This window comes from Venturia canescens, chromosome 8 (genome assembly GCF_019457755.1).
Source record: "Venturia canescens isolate UGA chromosome 8, ASM1945775v1, whole genome shotgun sequence".
Classification (NCBI taxonomy): Eukaryota; Metazoa; Arthropoda; class Insecta; order Hymenoptera; family Ichneumonidae; genus Venturia; species Venturia canescens.
Genome location: NC_057428.1, coordinates 14,107,069 through 14,123,659, shown reverse-complemented (window position 1 = coordinate 14,123,659; position 16,591 = coordinate 14,107,069). Strand labels below are relative to the sequence as shown.

At 37.9% G+C, this 16,591-nt stretch overlaps 3 protein-coding genes across 3 annotated transcripts; 1 reads left to right on the top strand and 2 right to left on the bottom strand.

The window, feature by feature from the left end:
* Nucleotides 1–188: 188 nt before the first annotated feature.
* LOC122415383 (ribosomal protein S6 kinase beta-1-like) lies at nucleotides 189–7,069 on the bottom strand. The gene is made up of 11 exons (XM_043427471.1): nucleotides 6,738–7,069; nucleotides 6,572–6,612; nucleotides 6,170–6,344; nucleotides 5,951–6,034; nucleotides 5,737–5,870; nucleotides 5,465–5,656; nucleotides 5,269–5,359; nucleotides 5,065–5,181; nucleotides 4,709–4,948; nucleotides 4,383–4,537; nucleotides 189–3,850 (listed from the first exon to the last, which is right to left on the bottom strand). The coding sequence occupies exons 1-11, from the start codon at nucleotides 6,822–6,824 to the stop codon at nucleotides 3,793–3,795; spliced, it is 1,374 nt and encodes a 457-aa protein (XP_043283406.1). The 5' UTR covers nucleotides 6,825–7,069; the 3' UTR covers nucleotides 189–3,792.
* An 896-nt stretch (nucleotides 7,070–7,965) lies between these two features.
* LOC122415392 (thioredoxin domain-containing protein 17-like) lies at nucleotides 7,966–8,972 on the top strand. The gene is made up of 3 exons (XM_043427489.1): nucleotides 7,966–8,162; nucleotides 8,399–8,480; nucleotides 8,781–8,972. Exons 1-3 carry the CDS (start codon nucleotides 8,021–8,023, stop codon nucleotides 8,935–8,937), a joined length of 381 nt encoding a protein of 126 aa, XP_043283424.1. The 5' UTR covers nucleotides 7,966–8,020; the 3' UTR covers nucleotides 8,938–8,972.
* Nucleotides 8,973–9,228: 256 nt separating this feature from the next.
* On the bottom strand, nucleotides 9,229–16,057 carry LOC122415384 (SEC14-like protein 2). The gene is made up of 9 exons (XM_043427472.1): nucleotides 15,914–16,057; nucleotides 15,762–15,810; nucleotides 12,420–12,489; nucleotides 12,287–12,330; nucleotides 11,311–11,638; nucleotides 11,142–11,222; nucleotides 10,394–10,593; nucleotides 9,677–9,977; nucleotides 9,229–9,518 (listed from the first exon to the last, which is right to left on the bottom strand). The coding sequence occupies exons 1-9, from the start codon at nucleotides 15,916–15,918 to the stop codon at nucleotides 9,403–9,405; spliced, it is 1,194 nt and encodes a 397-aa protein (XP_043283407.1). The 5' UTR covers nucleotides 15,919–16,057; the 3' UTR covers nucleotides 9,229–9,402.
* Nucleotides 16,058–16,591: the final 534 nt, after the last annotated feature.

Sequence of the window (16,591 nt, the reverse complement as noted above, 5' to 3'; positions counted from 1 at the left end):
CGACAAAAAAAGGGAATGTGTATTGATTGCGGAGTGTTTCCGAATCGAGAGTTCGAAAGATTTGGCGGGAAATATTTGATCTCAACTTCGAAGAAAGTAAAACATTGCCATAGAACTTGGGATAAATCAATGAAAAAATCTGCATATTTTTTTGGGGTAAGGTTTTTTATTCCGAAGTTTTATCGTCGTTACAACGCGATATGGATATTTTATTTAAAATAGTTCTGTACTCTACTTACATCGCAAACTATGTTTTTTTCTTTCTTTTTTTCATCAAAATGAACATGATCAGTGTGTTTTTGTGTCATTCGAATGTGGAAAAAAAATAAATACAATAAGTGAGAAGATTTGAAGATTGGTAACTATGAATCAGTTAAACTATGTAAACGGACGAGTGACAAAGATAATTTGATGGATACGTTTTCACAAATCGCGAAACACAATTCAGGATTACAGAAATTTCGCCGTTGAATTAGACGACTCTCGCACGTGTTTTTCGAACGAATCCCCCGGGAATATATAAACAACAAGCGCATCGACGAGTCGTCGAAGGTCGAAGTCGAGTGGGAAAAATATCTAACCTCTAATTGGAAGCTTAAGCCACGTTTGTGTCTCGTAATTCGTCGTTACATCTCATTCTCGAATTTCTTTCAATACATTGTTGTTTTGTATCAAGAGACTCGGCTTTGTTTTCTAAACGGCACTGGTAAAGCGAATAAAAGATGAGAATAGAAAAAACAATTTACTGAGACCCCTATTTTTTCTTTCTTTTTTCTTCCGTGTCTTCGATATAGATTTATACATACTATATGTGTATATATATATATTGTGGAAAGTAAAAAGTTTTCGTGGTAGAGCACATTTGTCTAATTTTCCTGATTATCATTCTTGGCAGTGAATATATCTTGTTTCATTTTCAATTATTGTTACTTTAATTCATTATTATTATTATTATTATTATTATTATTTTCGGTAGTTAGAACGTTCGGATTTATTCGAATGCGTTATTGTTATTACGAGTAGTTTTTTCCCTCCTCGTCGTCTGTACACGAACACACTTACATTTGCACTTACGCATGTATACTCACGCAAACACGCGCCACATATACACGTACAGGAAAAATAAGCACGAACAGGCGCGCAATCCACAAAATTTCATAGCGCTTATTGCTGAGTCGTTTTTTATACGCTTGTCTTTGAAACGTATTACCGCGATCGAATGATTTTTTCAACGCTCTTTACAAATGTCACGTATTTCAATAATTCTTCAAAAATTTGCCAGAAATTCCTCATCGTTGATCTCTCACAATAAAAGGACCGGTGCTCATCCCCTCACTCGTCAATGTTGCATGTTCACGTCTCGAACAACATTTTATAAAAAAATTTAAATTCTTCGGAAAAAAATGAGGATGTCTCGAAAGTTTTGGAAAAGTTGCCTAATTCGAAGGTTTCTCTTTTTTTCTATTCTGCGCACTCTCGCGCGTTCAAGTCTCACACGTTAAATTGATGAAACGCACGAATCGAATCTACATTTATCTTATCTAAATCATTCGTGTGTCTAGCTATCATATTTTTTGTTTTTTTTTTTCGTTTTTTTTTTCTTCAGTTAGTTTCAGTTTATTATTTTAATCCTCTTTTACCTATACCGCCTATAATTACATGATGACACTACGTTTCGTATAGCTCGAGATACTCTCGACGTGATTTTCTGTTTTTTTTTTTTAATTCCTGAATTCATTCATGTACGCTGTTTTATTTCTTTTTTACTCGCTCGATCGTATTTCCCTTATCATTCGAATTTATAGTCCCGCGAATAAACATTATTGAAGTTTAACGAGGGTCTTTTAAGCTTGGCGAGTCGATACATCGTTGACGATAACTTATGGCAAGCTCGGAGAGACTTATAATAAATCTTTGAGTCAATTACGAAGTCACGACGAACATATTTTTCATTTTTCCCTTTCCCTTCCATCATTTATCGTCCAAATCAACATTGCGTTAGGCACTATATTCGGCTTGACATCATTTAGTTAGAAATTCGATAAAAAAACTGATGGAACGTAGGATTTTTAACAGTCATTTTATTCGGTTTGAAGAATTTTCGTAGTCAAAGAAACATTTTTATGTACGTTTCCATTTTCTCTTCTTCATAAAACATCATATTTCTGCTTTCATTTTTATTTCTAATTCTCATATTTGATATCCATACTCTATCAGTTCTGAATCGAATTTCATGGAAACGAGCTTAAAAGCCTTGCGTTCCGCACAATATTGTGAATGATTTTTTCGCACCTAAAATTTGTCGATTTGTTCATTCCGTTCGTTATTTTTTGTTTTTTCCCCTTTTTCTCATCTCAATAAGAGAATATCTTAAGAATTAAGTCAAATATAATAATTGTATATATATGTAATAATAATAATATTATATCGTTTAAGCACACGTCTCGATCACGAAGGAATAAGATTTGCTGTTTCTTCGTTATGTTTTGTTTTGCTTCATTTTTTTCGTCGTATGTAAAAGATTATTGAATATATTCCGAGGGCCTGTAGATGGCCTTAAATCTACGCGACAAAAATGGTTTGAACACTTGGGCAGTTTTGGATTCGGTCGAGTGTGTGTGTGTGTGTGTGTGTGTGTGTGTGTGTGTGTGTGTGTGTGTGTGTGTGTGTGTGTGTGTGTGTGTGTGTGTGTGTGTGTGTGTGTGTGTGTGTGTGTGTGTGTGTGTGTGTGTGTGTGTGTGTGTGTGTGTGTGTGTGTGTGTGTGTGTGTGTGTGTGTGTGTGTGTGTGTGTGTGTGTGTGTGAATTGACATTGACACACCACTCTAGTATAACGTCGCGGGCGTTTTTATTTGGCTAAGTAATCCCCGACGAAACTAGTTTTCATAAATGAAAACGATAATGAGAAAAAAAATAAAACAAAAAACATTTAATTCTTTAGTCTTGCACTTGTTTTTCAATAAATGCTGATTATTGCGTTTTTTTTTTGGTTTTTGGTTGTATTTTTTTGTTTTTCTCGTTGAAGAATGCGTCAAAAAACACGCTGTCAGTATGTACATATCATACAAAACCTATGAACGTCGATATAAATTCTAGTGGAGCTCTCAAAGAAGTTTTGCTCCAGACGAGAGACAATTGGATTCGAGAAATTCAGTAAATCAACCAAAACTTGGCCCAATATATTCGCGTTTTCCATCTTCATTTAATCGTAGACGTCAATTAGTCGCAGTAGTAAATAGCGGTACGTAAACGTAGTAGTTTATCATAAATTATCTAGTTCGTTTGTAAAAAGAGAAAGAAAAAGTAGAGAAAAACAAAATTGATGACGAAAAATAACCGTTTCCAACGAAGACAGCGACGAGGGCGGTATGCTTCCGGTGTGCGTGTTTGCGTTTGTCAATCGATAGGCTTATAGAAGACGAGCCGTAGGGACCCTTTTCTCATGTTAGGCCTCTCCCTTTCACGCTTTTCATTTTCATCACCCTCCCTGCCAGCTGCACTATCGAAACGCTGTCACACCGGAAGCAAACGGATCGCTCTGCGAATTAATTCTTTAAAGTTTTCATAAATGTTTAAAAATAAAATAAAACGAAACGATAAAAGGAAGAAAATTAGCTAACGCAACTGGCCGAGCGAATCGTGATTAGATTTGTGCCTACGAGTTCCCGATAATCGGGAAACACTTGAACGCACCCCCGACAACAGTCGCGACCGGAAGTGCTCTAAAAACCTCTGAGAGGCCTATAGAGCCATTCTTCTTTGTCGTCTTCTTTTTCTTTGCTTTCTTTTCTATTTAAATTATCTCTATCATCTCCGCGTCCTCTATCCCATTGTGTGCCACGCCGTTATGCCTGTGAGAATAAAAACAGCAATCACGTTACTCTTATCGCTGTTACACTGTACTGAAACTTCATTCGGTCAAAGTGAGTCATTTGTGTCTACGCTTATTCGACCTTAGACCCCCACAATTTTTTTCAGAATGGAAACCATAAGGTGGGGTCGAAAACGACCGTAATTTTTGGGTTTAACATTTAATGTTCCACATATGCGATTATAAGATTTCATCGTCCACCGATTTCTAGATTTTTTAATACCAGGGAAAACAATTGATGAAAATAAACTCTATGAACCCATAAAAGAAGGTTTTCATTTCGAAAATTACGGTTGGAACCCTTTGGAACCCTATCGTAGGATCGAATTGAAATTCACTCGATTTAGAATGGATCCTAATTTTGGAAAGACTTACGAGAAGCGTTTTGACACATGCATAAAAATTCACTTAGACTTTTCATACTATTTCGACGAAATCCAATTCGAAGACAAATGTCCACGTTGACCGAAATGGGCTGTTGACTAAAAATTCGACTCTGAAAGGATCAATACCTGGGATGGTGATAGTGATGATGATGGTGATGGAAACGGGGGTGACCACGAGGTGAAAAACTCCTCATATTAGTTCTACGTGGACTTCGGGCCATTGGCACGTGAGGTGGTCCGCTCATATCTTCCAGAATACTCGGAGCAACGTACGTGAAACCCTGTTCAAAGAATTTCAATGTTAATCAGCAAAATTAATTGGAATTCGTTTTTTTTGGGCAAGGTTTTGAACTCTGAATTGTTGGAAGCTTGTGAAAATATTTTACGTAAATTTGAAAAAAATTGACCATTTTTTTTTGTAGCTGATTATTCAAAAATAGTAATGTCGAAACCTGGAAAATCAGATTGGCTGATTCGCTGAGGGTGTACTCCGGTGGCGAGTCGACCGGCGAGGAGGCAGTGAATTTTTTATCGAACTGAGAAACATCGTCTTCGCTCGTCAATGTTGGCTTGAAGGGTGGCTCTAATTTTCGTGATATCACATCTTGCCAATTGATGTGCTTGAAGAACGCATGATTTTTAATCTGTTCAGCGTCCGATGAGGCAGAACCCAATCTCTGAGCGACTTGTCTCTGTTGAAAAAACGTCGAATTTCGTATTCTTTTAATTATTTTTTCATATCTCTTGAAGTTACAGTTTTTTTATTAAATATTAAACAACATCTCCTTGTTCGAGATTTAGAATTCACCTTGAGCAACTTGCGGATCAAGTCCCGAGCGTCCGAGGTCAAGTAGGGTGGAAGATTGAGTTTGCACATGAGAATTTTTTCGATCGTTCTTTTTCGATTATTCGAAGTGAACGGAGGCTGTGGATAAGAGAACAAATTACTTCCAATACTGCCATCACCCAAACGTCACTAGTTGAAATTTTGTTCTTCAACAATTGTTATTACCGAGCCGGTGAGCATGTCGTACATTAAAGTTCCCAGAGACCACCAGTCAACGGCTTTGCCGTGTCCGCTTCGGGTCAAAATTTCTGGAGCCCTGTCAACAAAATATTATTATACCATGATTTTAGTCATCAGTATTATTTTTATCCATTTCGTCAACGAGATTCATTTTGTAATACAAAAACACAGAAATTCTTACATGTACTCGATCGTGCCACAAAATGTATGAGTCACCGAGCCTTCCTGTATGTGTTCCTTGCACAATCCAAAGTCCGTAAGTTTGATATGACCTTCAGCATCCAAAAGAATGTTTTCTGGTTTTAAATCCCTGTATATAATTCCTTGAAGATGAAGGTGCTGTAGAGCGAGTATAATCTCGGAGAGGTAGAAACTTTGATGGGAAAAAAAACGACAATGTTTTTATGGATGTTATAAACCGTGTAACGAGGTATTCCAGGGTTTTCTTATTACCAGGCTGTTTCTTCTAGGAAAATTCCTTCATCATTGAGATGACGAAATAGCTCACCACCGCACATGTATTCCAAAATAAGGTATAATTTACCACCCGTTTGGAAGGCGTACATGAGATCGACGATAAAAGGATGCTAAAATACGAAGAAAAGTGTTTGAGAATTGATCAATTCTTCTTCTTCCCACTTGAATTCATCTGCAACTGTTTCCTTACCTTTACAGCCTCTAAAATATTTCTTTCCGCTTTGGTGTGCGCCGTATCCTTTTGATTTCGTATTATCGATGCTTTTCGCAGGACCTTTTAAAAGAGAAGAAAAAATAATTTTCTTCTAAGTGAATTGCCTTCATTTCTATTTACCTTATCCATTGTTTGGCTTAGTTCATGCCGGTTGAAAAAATTGTTTATTCAGGAATGCAGGATGATTATTGTTACCTTCATGGCAAAAATGGTACCCGCATCGTTGCCCGTAACTTTTCGGACCTGGAAGACTTTTCCGTAGCCGCCTTTGCCAATGACTTTGCACAATTCAAAGTCCTCAGGACCAGCGCGTTCTCTACCACGGTTAACATTTTGCTCCGAAATAGGGACAGCCTCAACGCCATCGGCTCTTTGAGAACAAGCGTGTCAGAAATGATTTTCATATCATTTTTCAAATCTCCACTTGTTTCGATCGGAATTGATCGAATTTCAGAGTTGACATTAAAAACAAAAGAATCACGAAACAAAGGAGCCAGTTGTCATTGTATTCCTTTGCTCGCGCTCGACTCAATAAAAAAAACAAAACTTAACTCGGGGCTAACGTCATTCTAGTATTTTCATCGTTTGTTTACTCACTCGATTATTTCGTTGACATTTGGATTCGTGTCGTATTCGATCTACAACAGAATATGAAAAAATTTGTGACATTTTTTATTCCCGCAATGTATTGTCAATTCATTTCTTGAGTAGCTAGGGACAAAGGGAAAGATGTTGGAAAAGGAATTCGGAATAAAAATATCACCTCGCCAATCTCAATGACATCGTCGTCGGATTCTTCTCTGTTAACGCTGTCCACGTCGTGCAGCTCGATGTCGAAGAGCGCTGCCATTTCTGAGCTCGCACACCGGTTCTCTCGTCACATATGACGATGAAGAATTTAATTTGAATGTTTCACGCTTTTAGTTTGTATTCAGTCACGCGTTTAAACAATCTATCTCTTAATTTCACGTATTTACGAGCGAGAATGTCGAGAGCGAATCACACGGTTATACCAAACACTGTGCACAATATTGTTGCTTTCCAACTGTGGTAATAAAAACGCCTCGATTCTCGATCGCATTCACTGCATTCACTTTACCCAGTGCTTCCTGCTCCAATCGCAGTACTCGACACGCCCCCACTACTACATTTTACACCTTTTCTATGTATTAATCCGTGAGTTATCGGAGAATGGGAAAACGTCTCGATGATTGGATAGTTCTTGGAGCGTTCAAGCAATGAACCTGAATCATTGGGTGATCATTGGCACATCATTGGCCACACTTATGGGCTCTTGTACAACGAGCGACGAGTCATAATCAGTGTGACTAAATACAGATTTTTGCTCACGCTTCATTTCTATTGGTCCACAATTCCCTCACCTTTTGTGACGCGTTATGATACGTATGAAATTCAAAATACCGGAAATCTTTGTACCCTGTACGTGCGATCAAAAACCTTAGTGCCTTTAGCAATAAAATTTCTTTTATATATTTGCATACACACTGCGTTATATATTCATACAATAAAAGTATTTTTTTCACGTATTCATGAACAAGTGGCCAGTGCGCGGTTTTCGCTATTCCAAGGGTAATCACGAGAGTTCGACATTCCGGATGTACATTCATCGAATATTTTCCATGGTTTTTCGTGAGTACCCATTTCAGTGCTGGTGTGTGTGTGTGTGTTCATATATTCATTACTTCCAAGAATTCATTATCACCAACGAAGATTTGAATATCATTTGTCCGAAACATGAGAACTATATTATCCATTGTATGTTTCAAAATTCTTTTCTTCTAGATATATATACTTCCGATTTCCGTTTGTTTTTCTTTTTCAAATCAGTAAAAATAGAAATAAGTGTTATCGATGTCTGATAATGTACCGATTGTTGATCTTGAATATGCCATCGCTATACTTGGCTATATACATATACAAATACCGGCATTTTATCAGCTTATATATATATATATAAAATAATCAACAAGTAGTAGATTGATAAAGAGTCTTATATGACAGTGCTTGAAGTGTAACGCTACTACAATGGCGAAAAGACATCACGTTGAAGGTTATGAAAATTTTTTGAAGTTCATGGAAGATTTCAAAGAAAAAGGTTCAATTTTCGTGTTGTACAGCGGTACAAACCTTCCCACGGGTAAAAGTTGGTGTTCGGATTGCGTTGAAGGTAGTGAATTACATTCGGAATCGAATAAAAAATAAAATAAAAGAAAAAATAACCAAAAATTGTTTTATGATTTCTAATTGAAGATTATTCATTACTTGGCCGTTATTTGAAAGAAAACTCTAAGACATCAAATGACATTCTACAGTTAGTTTTTGGAATTTCTTTAAATTTTTTTTCCAAGTCTTCAAGAATTGAATCTGTGTCTTCGTCACATTGATATTTATATTTTTATGTAGCTGAGCCTTTCATCGAAAAAGGAATAGCCGATGCACCAGAGGGCTCACATTTCATCCATGTAGAAGTCGGAGACAGACCGTTGTAAGTTTTTATTAGTTTATTAATCGAGAGGAGCATGAAGTTGGGAGAACGAATATGAGTATTCATGGAAAACAGGAAAACAAGCAATAACATCTAGCAATCATTGAAAATGTTCTCCCTAAAAAATTGATGTCCTTGTTTCTTCAATAAAAAAGACTCCAACAATTTAAACAAAAATGTAGAAATTATTGTCTAATCTGACAATGTTAATGGCATAAATTTCTAAATGAAAAATACTATTTTATTTGAACATTGTGAGCGTTTTCATTGTGGTAACCAGTTGTCTCAATTTTCACACAGTTGGAAAGATCTCAAATGTCCATTCCGCACCAACTCGAAGACAAACCTTAAAGTTTTGCCTACATTGGCTTTGTGGGGCACGCAAAAACGGTTGGAAGGAGATCAGTGTTTGGATGCAGGACTGATAGAAATGCTAATAAATGAGGAAGTTGATTGAAGGACAATATAATAAAAAGGACAATTTTTTATCGACATTTCTATTAATCATTAATAATCCCTTTGGCACATGTGCCAATTATACTCATTTTTATACAAGTGTAATATACAAATAGAACAAATATATTGATAAACTGTATTTAAAGTATAAATAAATAATAAAAAATCGATGATTTAGAGTTTGATACAAATAACATTGCAGCAGCTGTAGAGTTCAATTAAACGACACATTCAGTGTTAGCTCCCCATTCCAGATACACTCCACATTTCATTTAATCCAATGCTGTCCAAATCGAATTTCTCCCCATCACAAAAATACATATATTTACAACAATGAACCTAGAAATACAAACAACACCAGTTAGAAAATATACAATACTCTTTAGAACAAAAAAACAAAATTTTTTCAACACAATTTGTGGCTGTCGCACAGCTTTCAACCAGCTTGTGGGGAAGAATTCCTTCATCATGCTTCTGATAGCGCTAGTTTAGTTAGATCCTCAGTGGGTGCGGTGACTCGCACAGAATAATGAACCTTCTTGTTTCTGAGCATACTGTACGTATTGTCAAACACCACGGAATCTGCAATTTGTCATGGGTTCGTTATAAATAATTTTAATTTTCGAACCAGTTTCCAAATAAACTTTGCTTCAAACTGATGATGGTTTATATTCAAATTTGATATAGTGACAGACTTATAATTTTATTGAATTTGTACTAAATTTTCTTTGGTAACTTACAGGTCGTGGGCAAATCACAAGTGAGTACTCCGACTTCGTCAAGTTGATGAGCAGCCACTCGATGGATCGGGACGATTTCTTCGTGTCCACCATCCTCATTTTTCCTGACGATGCCAAATTTGATGTCATGACCTTCGGATCGGAATTCCCAGCTGAGTATGGAGCCGATTTTCTCAGGAGTAAAATCGATTTTAAATTTGTCGCCTTTCTTCACGGTAACGGTCTCAAAATCTTCGATATCTTTTTCCTTTTCAATGTTTTTCGTATATTTTTCCTTCGGTATTTTGCCACCTTGACAAATCTGAAAATAATCGTTTTATGATTACTTTTATCAATACTTTCAATACGTCACGTTAAGGAAGTTGAGGCAGAAAGAAAATGATGCTAAAAATATGAAATTTTTTGGACATCACGAGCAAGGCTTGCTGAATAATGTCAATTTTTTTTCAGATTTATTAGGAAATTTGCTGAGATTATATTAATAATAATCTGTTTCCCGTGCAGTTTTTTGAGGCGAGGATCGTCACCGTCCGTGTTTTCGACCGAGCTTTCAGCAGTTTTTCGTCTTTTTTTTCCCAACTCTTCTTTAAAGTGTATGCAACATTGCCAAACTGTAAACTGGCCTAACTTTTGAGAGCCTAACCGGTCATAACTTTTGGGTAAAAAAAAATGACTGTACGGCCTCAACTTCCTTAATTGGTCATATGAATTCATTACTTTCGTCGCCAGACGAGGATTTCCATCAGGATCTCTGAGTATACCACCGAAATGTTCAGGCAGTTGATCCTTCGAAACCATTTTAAGAATCTCAGATTTCCACCGCTCCGGATCAGCCTTGTGTATTTGAATCTTTGAGAGCGTGTATTCGTTCATGAATTTTTTGGCGATCGAAAATGCGAGGGCGAAGACTTTCGGAGCTGTAACAATGGTGAGCTTTAATACAGTCGATCGGTCAGATTTTTCGGACAGATTTTTGGTTCTTAACGTCAAAAATGAACTAAACTCAATTGTTCAATGAATATTAATGATAAAAGTGATACAAATGAAATGAATAGACCATTGAACCAGGCGATCGATAAGATTTCAATACGTAGAATCGTCGATATTTCGAGTTAGAGATAAAAGCAGTTGTCATGGCATAGCAATTCGAATAACTTGATAAGGAGTTCATTGATACTTGATTCCTATCATTTTTGGGCTCATTTTAAAAAAATATTAATTTTCAAGCGAGAGCCATAAAGTTGAAAACGTCCTTGACGATCTTTCTTGTACCACGATTTTCTTCCTTTTTTTAACGAAGAAAAAAATTGATTGAAATTAGATGAACAAAACTCCATAAAAGTGAAGGAAATTTGAAAAAAATGCAAAAATATGTTTTTGTGAGAAAATTTGAGTTTTTTTATGCGCGCGCGCGTGTGTGTGTGTGTGTGTGTGTGTGTGTGTTTAAAAATGTTAAAACTCTTACCATTTATAATGAAGCAAGTTTTCAATATTTCAGGATAATTCGCTTCGTACATTTGTATAAGTGCGATTATGACTTCTCCAGCTGGACACGAAAAATCATCACGTTAAAATGAGGTGAAAGGAATAGCAAGGGATATAAACTAAGGAGCGGAAGAAGAAAGCGGCTTTACCAGGCCTCCACATGTACTGGCGAAGATTGAAGTCCTCCATGTCGAATATAACGACGACTTGACCAGCCGCTGGGCCGTGCTTCTTGGCTTGTTCCTCGCAAACTTTCATGTATCGCTCGAGATGCTTTATCGTTATTCTTATCATGTCATTTCGCGGAGCAACGTGAAGAATGCCGTAAAGATCGAGGCCAGCGAATGGCACCACTGCAACGGGAGCTCCTTCCTTGTCGAAACCGCAGAGCCCGTGAGGCAAGTGATCCGTCAATATCTGAGGAGGTTCCCACTCCTCGAGCTTGTCGACACCCCATTCCTTTCTCCATTCTAAAGACTGTTATTTCAGAGTACTTGTTTTATTAGCTCAAATACAAAAGCCCTGTAATTCAGACCAGAACTGTAATTCGTAGCATTTTTATACATTGCTTGGTATGTAGTCAAAGAAGAGGCATTTGAACGTTTCATTAAAGCGATAAAGTTGAGATTCGATAATCACACGAAACTAACAGTATTTTGTAGGAAATCGAAACTGAAAAAGATTCTGGTCCAGTCACAACTTTGAATGAGAGAAAAAAAATCAAGGATATTATTCCAAGTGACTCAAAAGTCTTGAAATTACTTTTTTTCTTCTTTTTTGTGAGCAGGCAGTTTTTTACGGTGCCTACAAATTAAAAAAAAAAACTGTTTTTTTTTACCGTACATTGCATGCGCTAATTATTACATATATTATCATTGATGCATGGTTTTGCGTAATTTCCGCACATAAAAACGAATTTTCAAAAATCTGGAGTAAGAAAATCACTCGTAATGTAATGCACGAAGGCTGTAATTCAAGAGGTAATTAGTTCCGAGGGAAAGCAGGATAGTTTAGGCTTTCACGAAATAACACTTGAAGCGCGACTCTCCGTCAAGCTATTTAGCACGAATGATTTATCTGTTCACAGAGATAGTATATTGCAACGGATCCTTTCCGATAAATTACCTCGCGGAGCATTTTTTCGGCAGCATTTGGATCCCATTTTCTGGCTGAAAGAAGAAAAATATAAATGAGCGTGAACGGAGCAAGGGTGATCGAAAAGGGAGAATCGCTTTTGAATTTCTTCTGGATTTCTTACCACGGAGCCAACGAACGAGAAACTGATCATCGTGATGAGGTTGCAAAACGTCCTGTACGCTGCGTCTGAACTGGAAGAATGAAAAAAAAAAACGAAAGGATCAAAAAATGAAGAGTCGAGGACGAACAATGAAGAATAAAAGAATAAATTGAATCTTCGAAGAATAAGAAACCGAGACGAGATTGTGAAAGGAGTCAACGAGAGGGATTTGCTCTCAAACGAAACGTGCTTTCGGTCAACTCCACGGACATTCTCTTCGCTCCTCTCGCAAATGGATTATGCATTATACTCGAACAAACAAAAAACGCAAACAGAGAGAGAGAGAGAGAGAAACTCGAATAATTGTCGAGTAGAAAGGAAGTGAACTCGCCAGGGAACTTGGGTTCCGAGCCGTCGTCACAAACTCAACGTTATCTTTGGCCTCTGACGAAAAGAGGCCTGAGAGTGAAAAAATAGTGAAAACTATAAGAAAATAGTAATTTCGCCAAAAAGTTTTCTCTCTCTTGGCGCAATCACTTTCACCGCGTAGTTGATCTCTCGATACGCACAATTTACGTAAGCTGTATACATTTCGAGCACTTTCTACGAGCTCTGCAACAAGACCGGAGAGATCGAAGCTTTTTTTTCGTGCTCTATCGATACCCCGGCACGAGGAGAAATGCCCACGTTTGTAACTCGGAAAAAATAAACGTTCAGGAATAAAAAGTGCTCGATCCTATCCACAGGCGTGTGTTTCACGTCTCCTCTTATAAAACGAGTATCGAGTGAAATAACGAGAAAGCAGTTTCGCTACTCCATCGTAATCAACGGAACGATTTCGGTTACGTGTCTTCCAATGAGAAAAAGTTTCGATAGCCACCCAAATACGTCACCCTTCGCAACAAAAACTTCAAATTTCCCATTGAAACTGAAGCCTGGTCCTCTCAAGCTCGACTCGAAAAACACACTGTTTCTACGTGCTTCTCAACAGCCCGGAGATTCTCACCTCGCCCTTCGACTTCCCTTCGCCCCTGATCGGAGATGTTCACACTACGTTTGCCACGATTATGCAAAGGTGCTTGTCGAATCGAGGCGAATTAACGAGGATGGAACGAATGATGAAAGTTTAATGAGAAACCCACCTCGACGCACCAACTTATATTTTCCTCAACAATTATGTCCAACCCACTGGGAAAGTTGATCGCCCATTTTTCATCTTTCTATTCAAGAAACAATGGAAAATAATGCATTCGCGGTCTCAGTATTTTATACTGTTGTTTTTACCGAAATATTCTCAATAACAGAGAAATCGTCAACGAAGATGAGAATGAAAAACAGTGAAGTGACATTAACGATTGTATACTCGAAGTGGAACGGTTCCGTGTTGACTTTGGAACATTTTTTTGCTCCTGAGTGCTTAAAACTTTCAACTACCGTAAATATTTTTCGAAATTTGTGAACTTTTAAATTTGCTTGCTTTTCAGCTCGGTTTTGCAGATTCGCTATCTCAATTTTCCATTCTCGTCTTATTGGCTTCGATTTTGAAGGATTTTTAGACAGAGCCCCGGGAAATTGTTCCACGAAGCGATAAAAATGCTTGAAACTTTTTTTCACCTGTTAAATATTCATGAGCGAGCAAGTATTCGAAAAATCCATACGGCTTGATCCTTCTTGACTGGTTATCGTGCAAATTCAAACAAAAACTTTAGTCAACAGAGTGAATGAAAAGACCAAAATGTTGTCCTAACTGGAATGCGATTGTTGATGTTTCTGGGCACTCGCGGACGTTCAACTGAATATTTTTTTATCACTGATTTCCTGTTTTTGAATTTTTTTTTCAAGATTTTGAAAATATATCGCCAGAGCTGCTTTATAAGATTAACGTCGAATACTGTAATGAATTTTTCTCAAAAGAAAATGTCAGGAGCTTCAGAGGTGCGGACTGGTAGCGATAAATCCATCAAAATTGTTTCGAAATTGTTCATAAATATTGAATGGTCAATTACAATTTTTTTTTTCAACCAGGAGAAAAGACTGAGTATTTAAAAATGTGTGCATGATTTTTTGTACTCGAGAGCTCGAAGCAGTCGCGTCGAGAACTTGGCACACGAGCAATATAATCAAATGTCGTGTTTGCGTGTTGCAAGAATAATAAACGTAAGTAACGAGTCGTATTTTGCGCAATACATCGAACCGTTTGATCGGCGAACAATAAAGAAGAAAAAGAGGAGAATAAAAAGACGATTTCGCAGGCACGCTCTCTCGCAAGAATTTCGAATGCTGTAGCCGAATGAGAATGAGGATCGAGGAAGGTGAAAAAAATGCACGGTCGCCCGTCGCGGATCGAAAACGCTGCGTAATAAAAAAAAGTCATCGAGGCTCTAAATAATTAATCGAGGGGCACAAACGGGTCAAGTTTGTATGCGGCGCACAATGAAATTTGAGGGTTTCGTGCAGCTCATCCGACCCGCGAGAAATATATTTCGTAACGATTTTTACGGAAACGTTTAACATGAAAAGGTCGTAAATCTCGAACGGGGAAAAAAAACGTAAAAGTTTGTATCGATGGGTGAAGAACCAGAGTCCGGAGTCTGCGAGATTCTCTTTCGTCAGACGCGCCTGTAATAACACTGAGAATCGTAACCGTGGTGTGTGCGAATTTTTTTTCCTTTCCTTTCACTGTGAGCGAATAATGTCTCGTAAATTACAAGGTCATCGACTAGTTCGCCTTGTCTCGATGCCCCGCTCGTCACAATCATGCAATCGGGGGATAAAACCATTTTTTATTCGATCTCTTTCGATAATATATACGCGCGCTCGAGTCTCGTATTTCAGCATCGAGCACAAAAAAACGTGACAATCGGTTGTTCGCAGAATCACCAATGTTTACGTCTTCGAGCAAAGAACGCGGAAAATTAAACGGTCGAACGTATATCGTCGAGGAATTCGCGGCTTTGAACTCGCAAAGAACAATGATATTGACCGATTATTGCAGACTTTTATACGGTGAACCTCTGAAACGCATGTGACACGATTCCGTCGCCGAATGACCTCGATCGGACGGCCCGATACATTCTCAAAGTTCAATAACCCACTTTCTTTCGGATTATCCTTCTCGGTATACAAGTTAACGCGTTGCTTCCGATCGTGATCGGGAATCGAGCGAAAAATTCTTACGCGATAAATCGAAAAACATTTTTATCTTTCAATTCTAATAATAAAACGACTTATGCGGAATTCTCATTTATTCGCGATTACGAACAATTGAAATGACTTGGGATTCGACGAAGGATTTCCGAAAAATCAATCGATACCCAAAACGTCAGTATTTTAACACGTAACAATGATTATCCCAAGACTTACTTTGCCCAATGCAAAACGCTGATCATCCGCAAGTTTCAATGGTGCCATTCTGCGAAAATGTTTTTATTGGCGATTATGAAAATTTTCGGAATCTACTTGTCACAGATATTAAGAGAAACACACGTGTCACGACAGCTTAGAAATTTACATACACCATACGAACGGTGGAACGAGGAGAGAGATTACACGTTGCCCCCTTGCGAGCTCTGTTTAAGACCGCTCGTTTAACACGCGCGAACGCTCACCGCCGACTAAACCTCGACGCACGACCGCACCACAGACTTCTCCGCAAGCTTTTGTACGCGAAACACGTAATAGAGTCTCGGCCTGCTCTCCCCCCACCGCCACCTTTTATACCTGAGAGATCTTCGATGTTGGGACCGCGCGACTCAAAGAAAGAAGAATAAAACATAATAATATAGCCGCGCGTCATTTCGAGGATTCGAGGAGCACACACAACGCTCTCAAAATTCTCGTGCTAATAAGTGAGTAATCATTTTCACCGCTAAATGTTCGTCATTAGAGTCGAGTGTCTCGGCGATGGGAAAAGTTCCTTTTTCCACTTAGTATTCAGCGGCGCAGAAATATTATGTTTACTCGCTATATTCACAAATTTTTTTTTCACACGGACGCTACGAAAGAGTCGACGAATGACCAAAATTTGTTGGCGAAATGTCAAGTTCCGAAAGGTGAACCGCAATTGCTCTCGCTTCCAGAACTTTTTTTACATTTTTATACCTGAAAAACGTCGATTTTGCCGATCCGGCCTGCGTTTTCTCGCGGTCTAAGCTTCCATCCACAAAATGTCAAAGTTCTTATAGCACACAGAA

Excerpts from the sequence above, each read along its gene's own strand:
- LOC122415383 (XM_043427471.1), bottom strand. The coding sequence starts at position 6,824 with ATGGCAGCGCTCTTCGACATCGAGCTGCACGACGTGGACAGCGTTAAC. Across the intron at positions 4,949-5,064 it reads TGATCCGCAAGTTGCTCAAG|AGACAAGTCGCTCAGAGATT; the intron begins GTGAATTCTAAA and ends TTTTTTCAACAG. Across the intron at positions 4,538-4,708 it reads CAGCCAATCTGATTTTCCAG|GGTTTCACGTACGTTGCTCC; the intron begins GTTTCGACATTA and ends TTCTTTGAACAG.
- LOC122415392 (XM_043427489.1), top strand. The coding sequence starts at position 8,021 with ATGGCGAAAAGACATCACGTTGAAGGTTATGAAAATTTTTTGAAGTTC. Across the intron at positions 8,163-8,398 it reads GTGTTCGGATTGCGTTGAAG|CTGAGCCTTTCATCGAAAAA; the intron begins GTAGTGAATTAC and ends ATTTTTATGTAG. Across the intron at positions 8,481-8,780 it reads GAAGTCGGAGACAGACCGTT|TTGGAAAGATCTCAAATGTC; the intron begins GTAAGTTTTTAT and ends ATTTTCACACAG.
- LOC122415384 (XM_043427472.1), bottom strand. Across the intron at positions 10,594-11,141 it reads AACTTGCTTCATTATAAATG|CTCCGAAAGTCTTCGCCCTC; the intron begins GTAAGAGTTTTA and ends CCATTGTTACAG. Across the intron at positions 9,519-9,676 it reads TTGTGATTTGCCCACGACCT|ATTCCGTGGTGTTTGACAAT; the intron begins GTAAGTTACCAA and ends GACAAATTGCAG.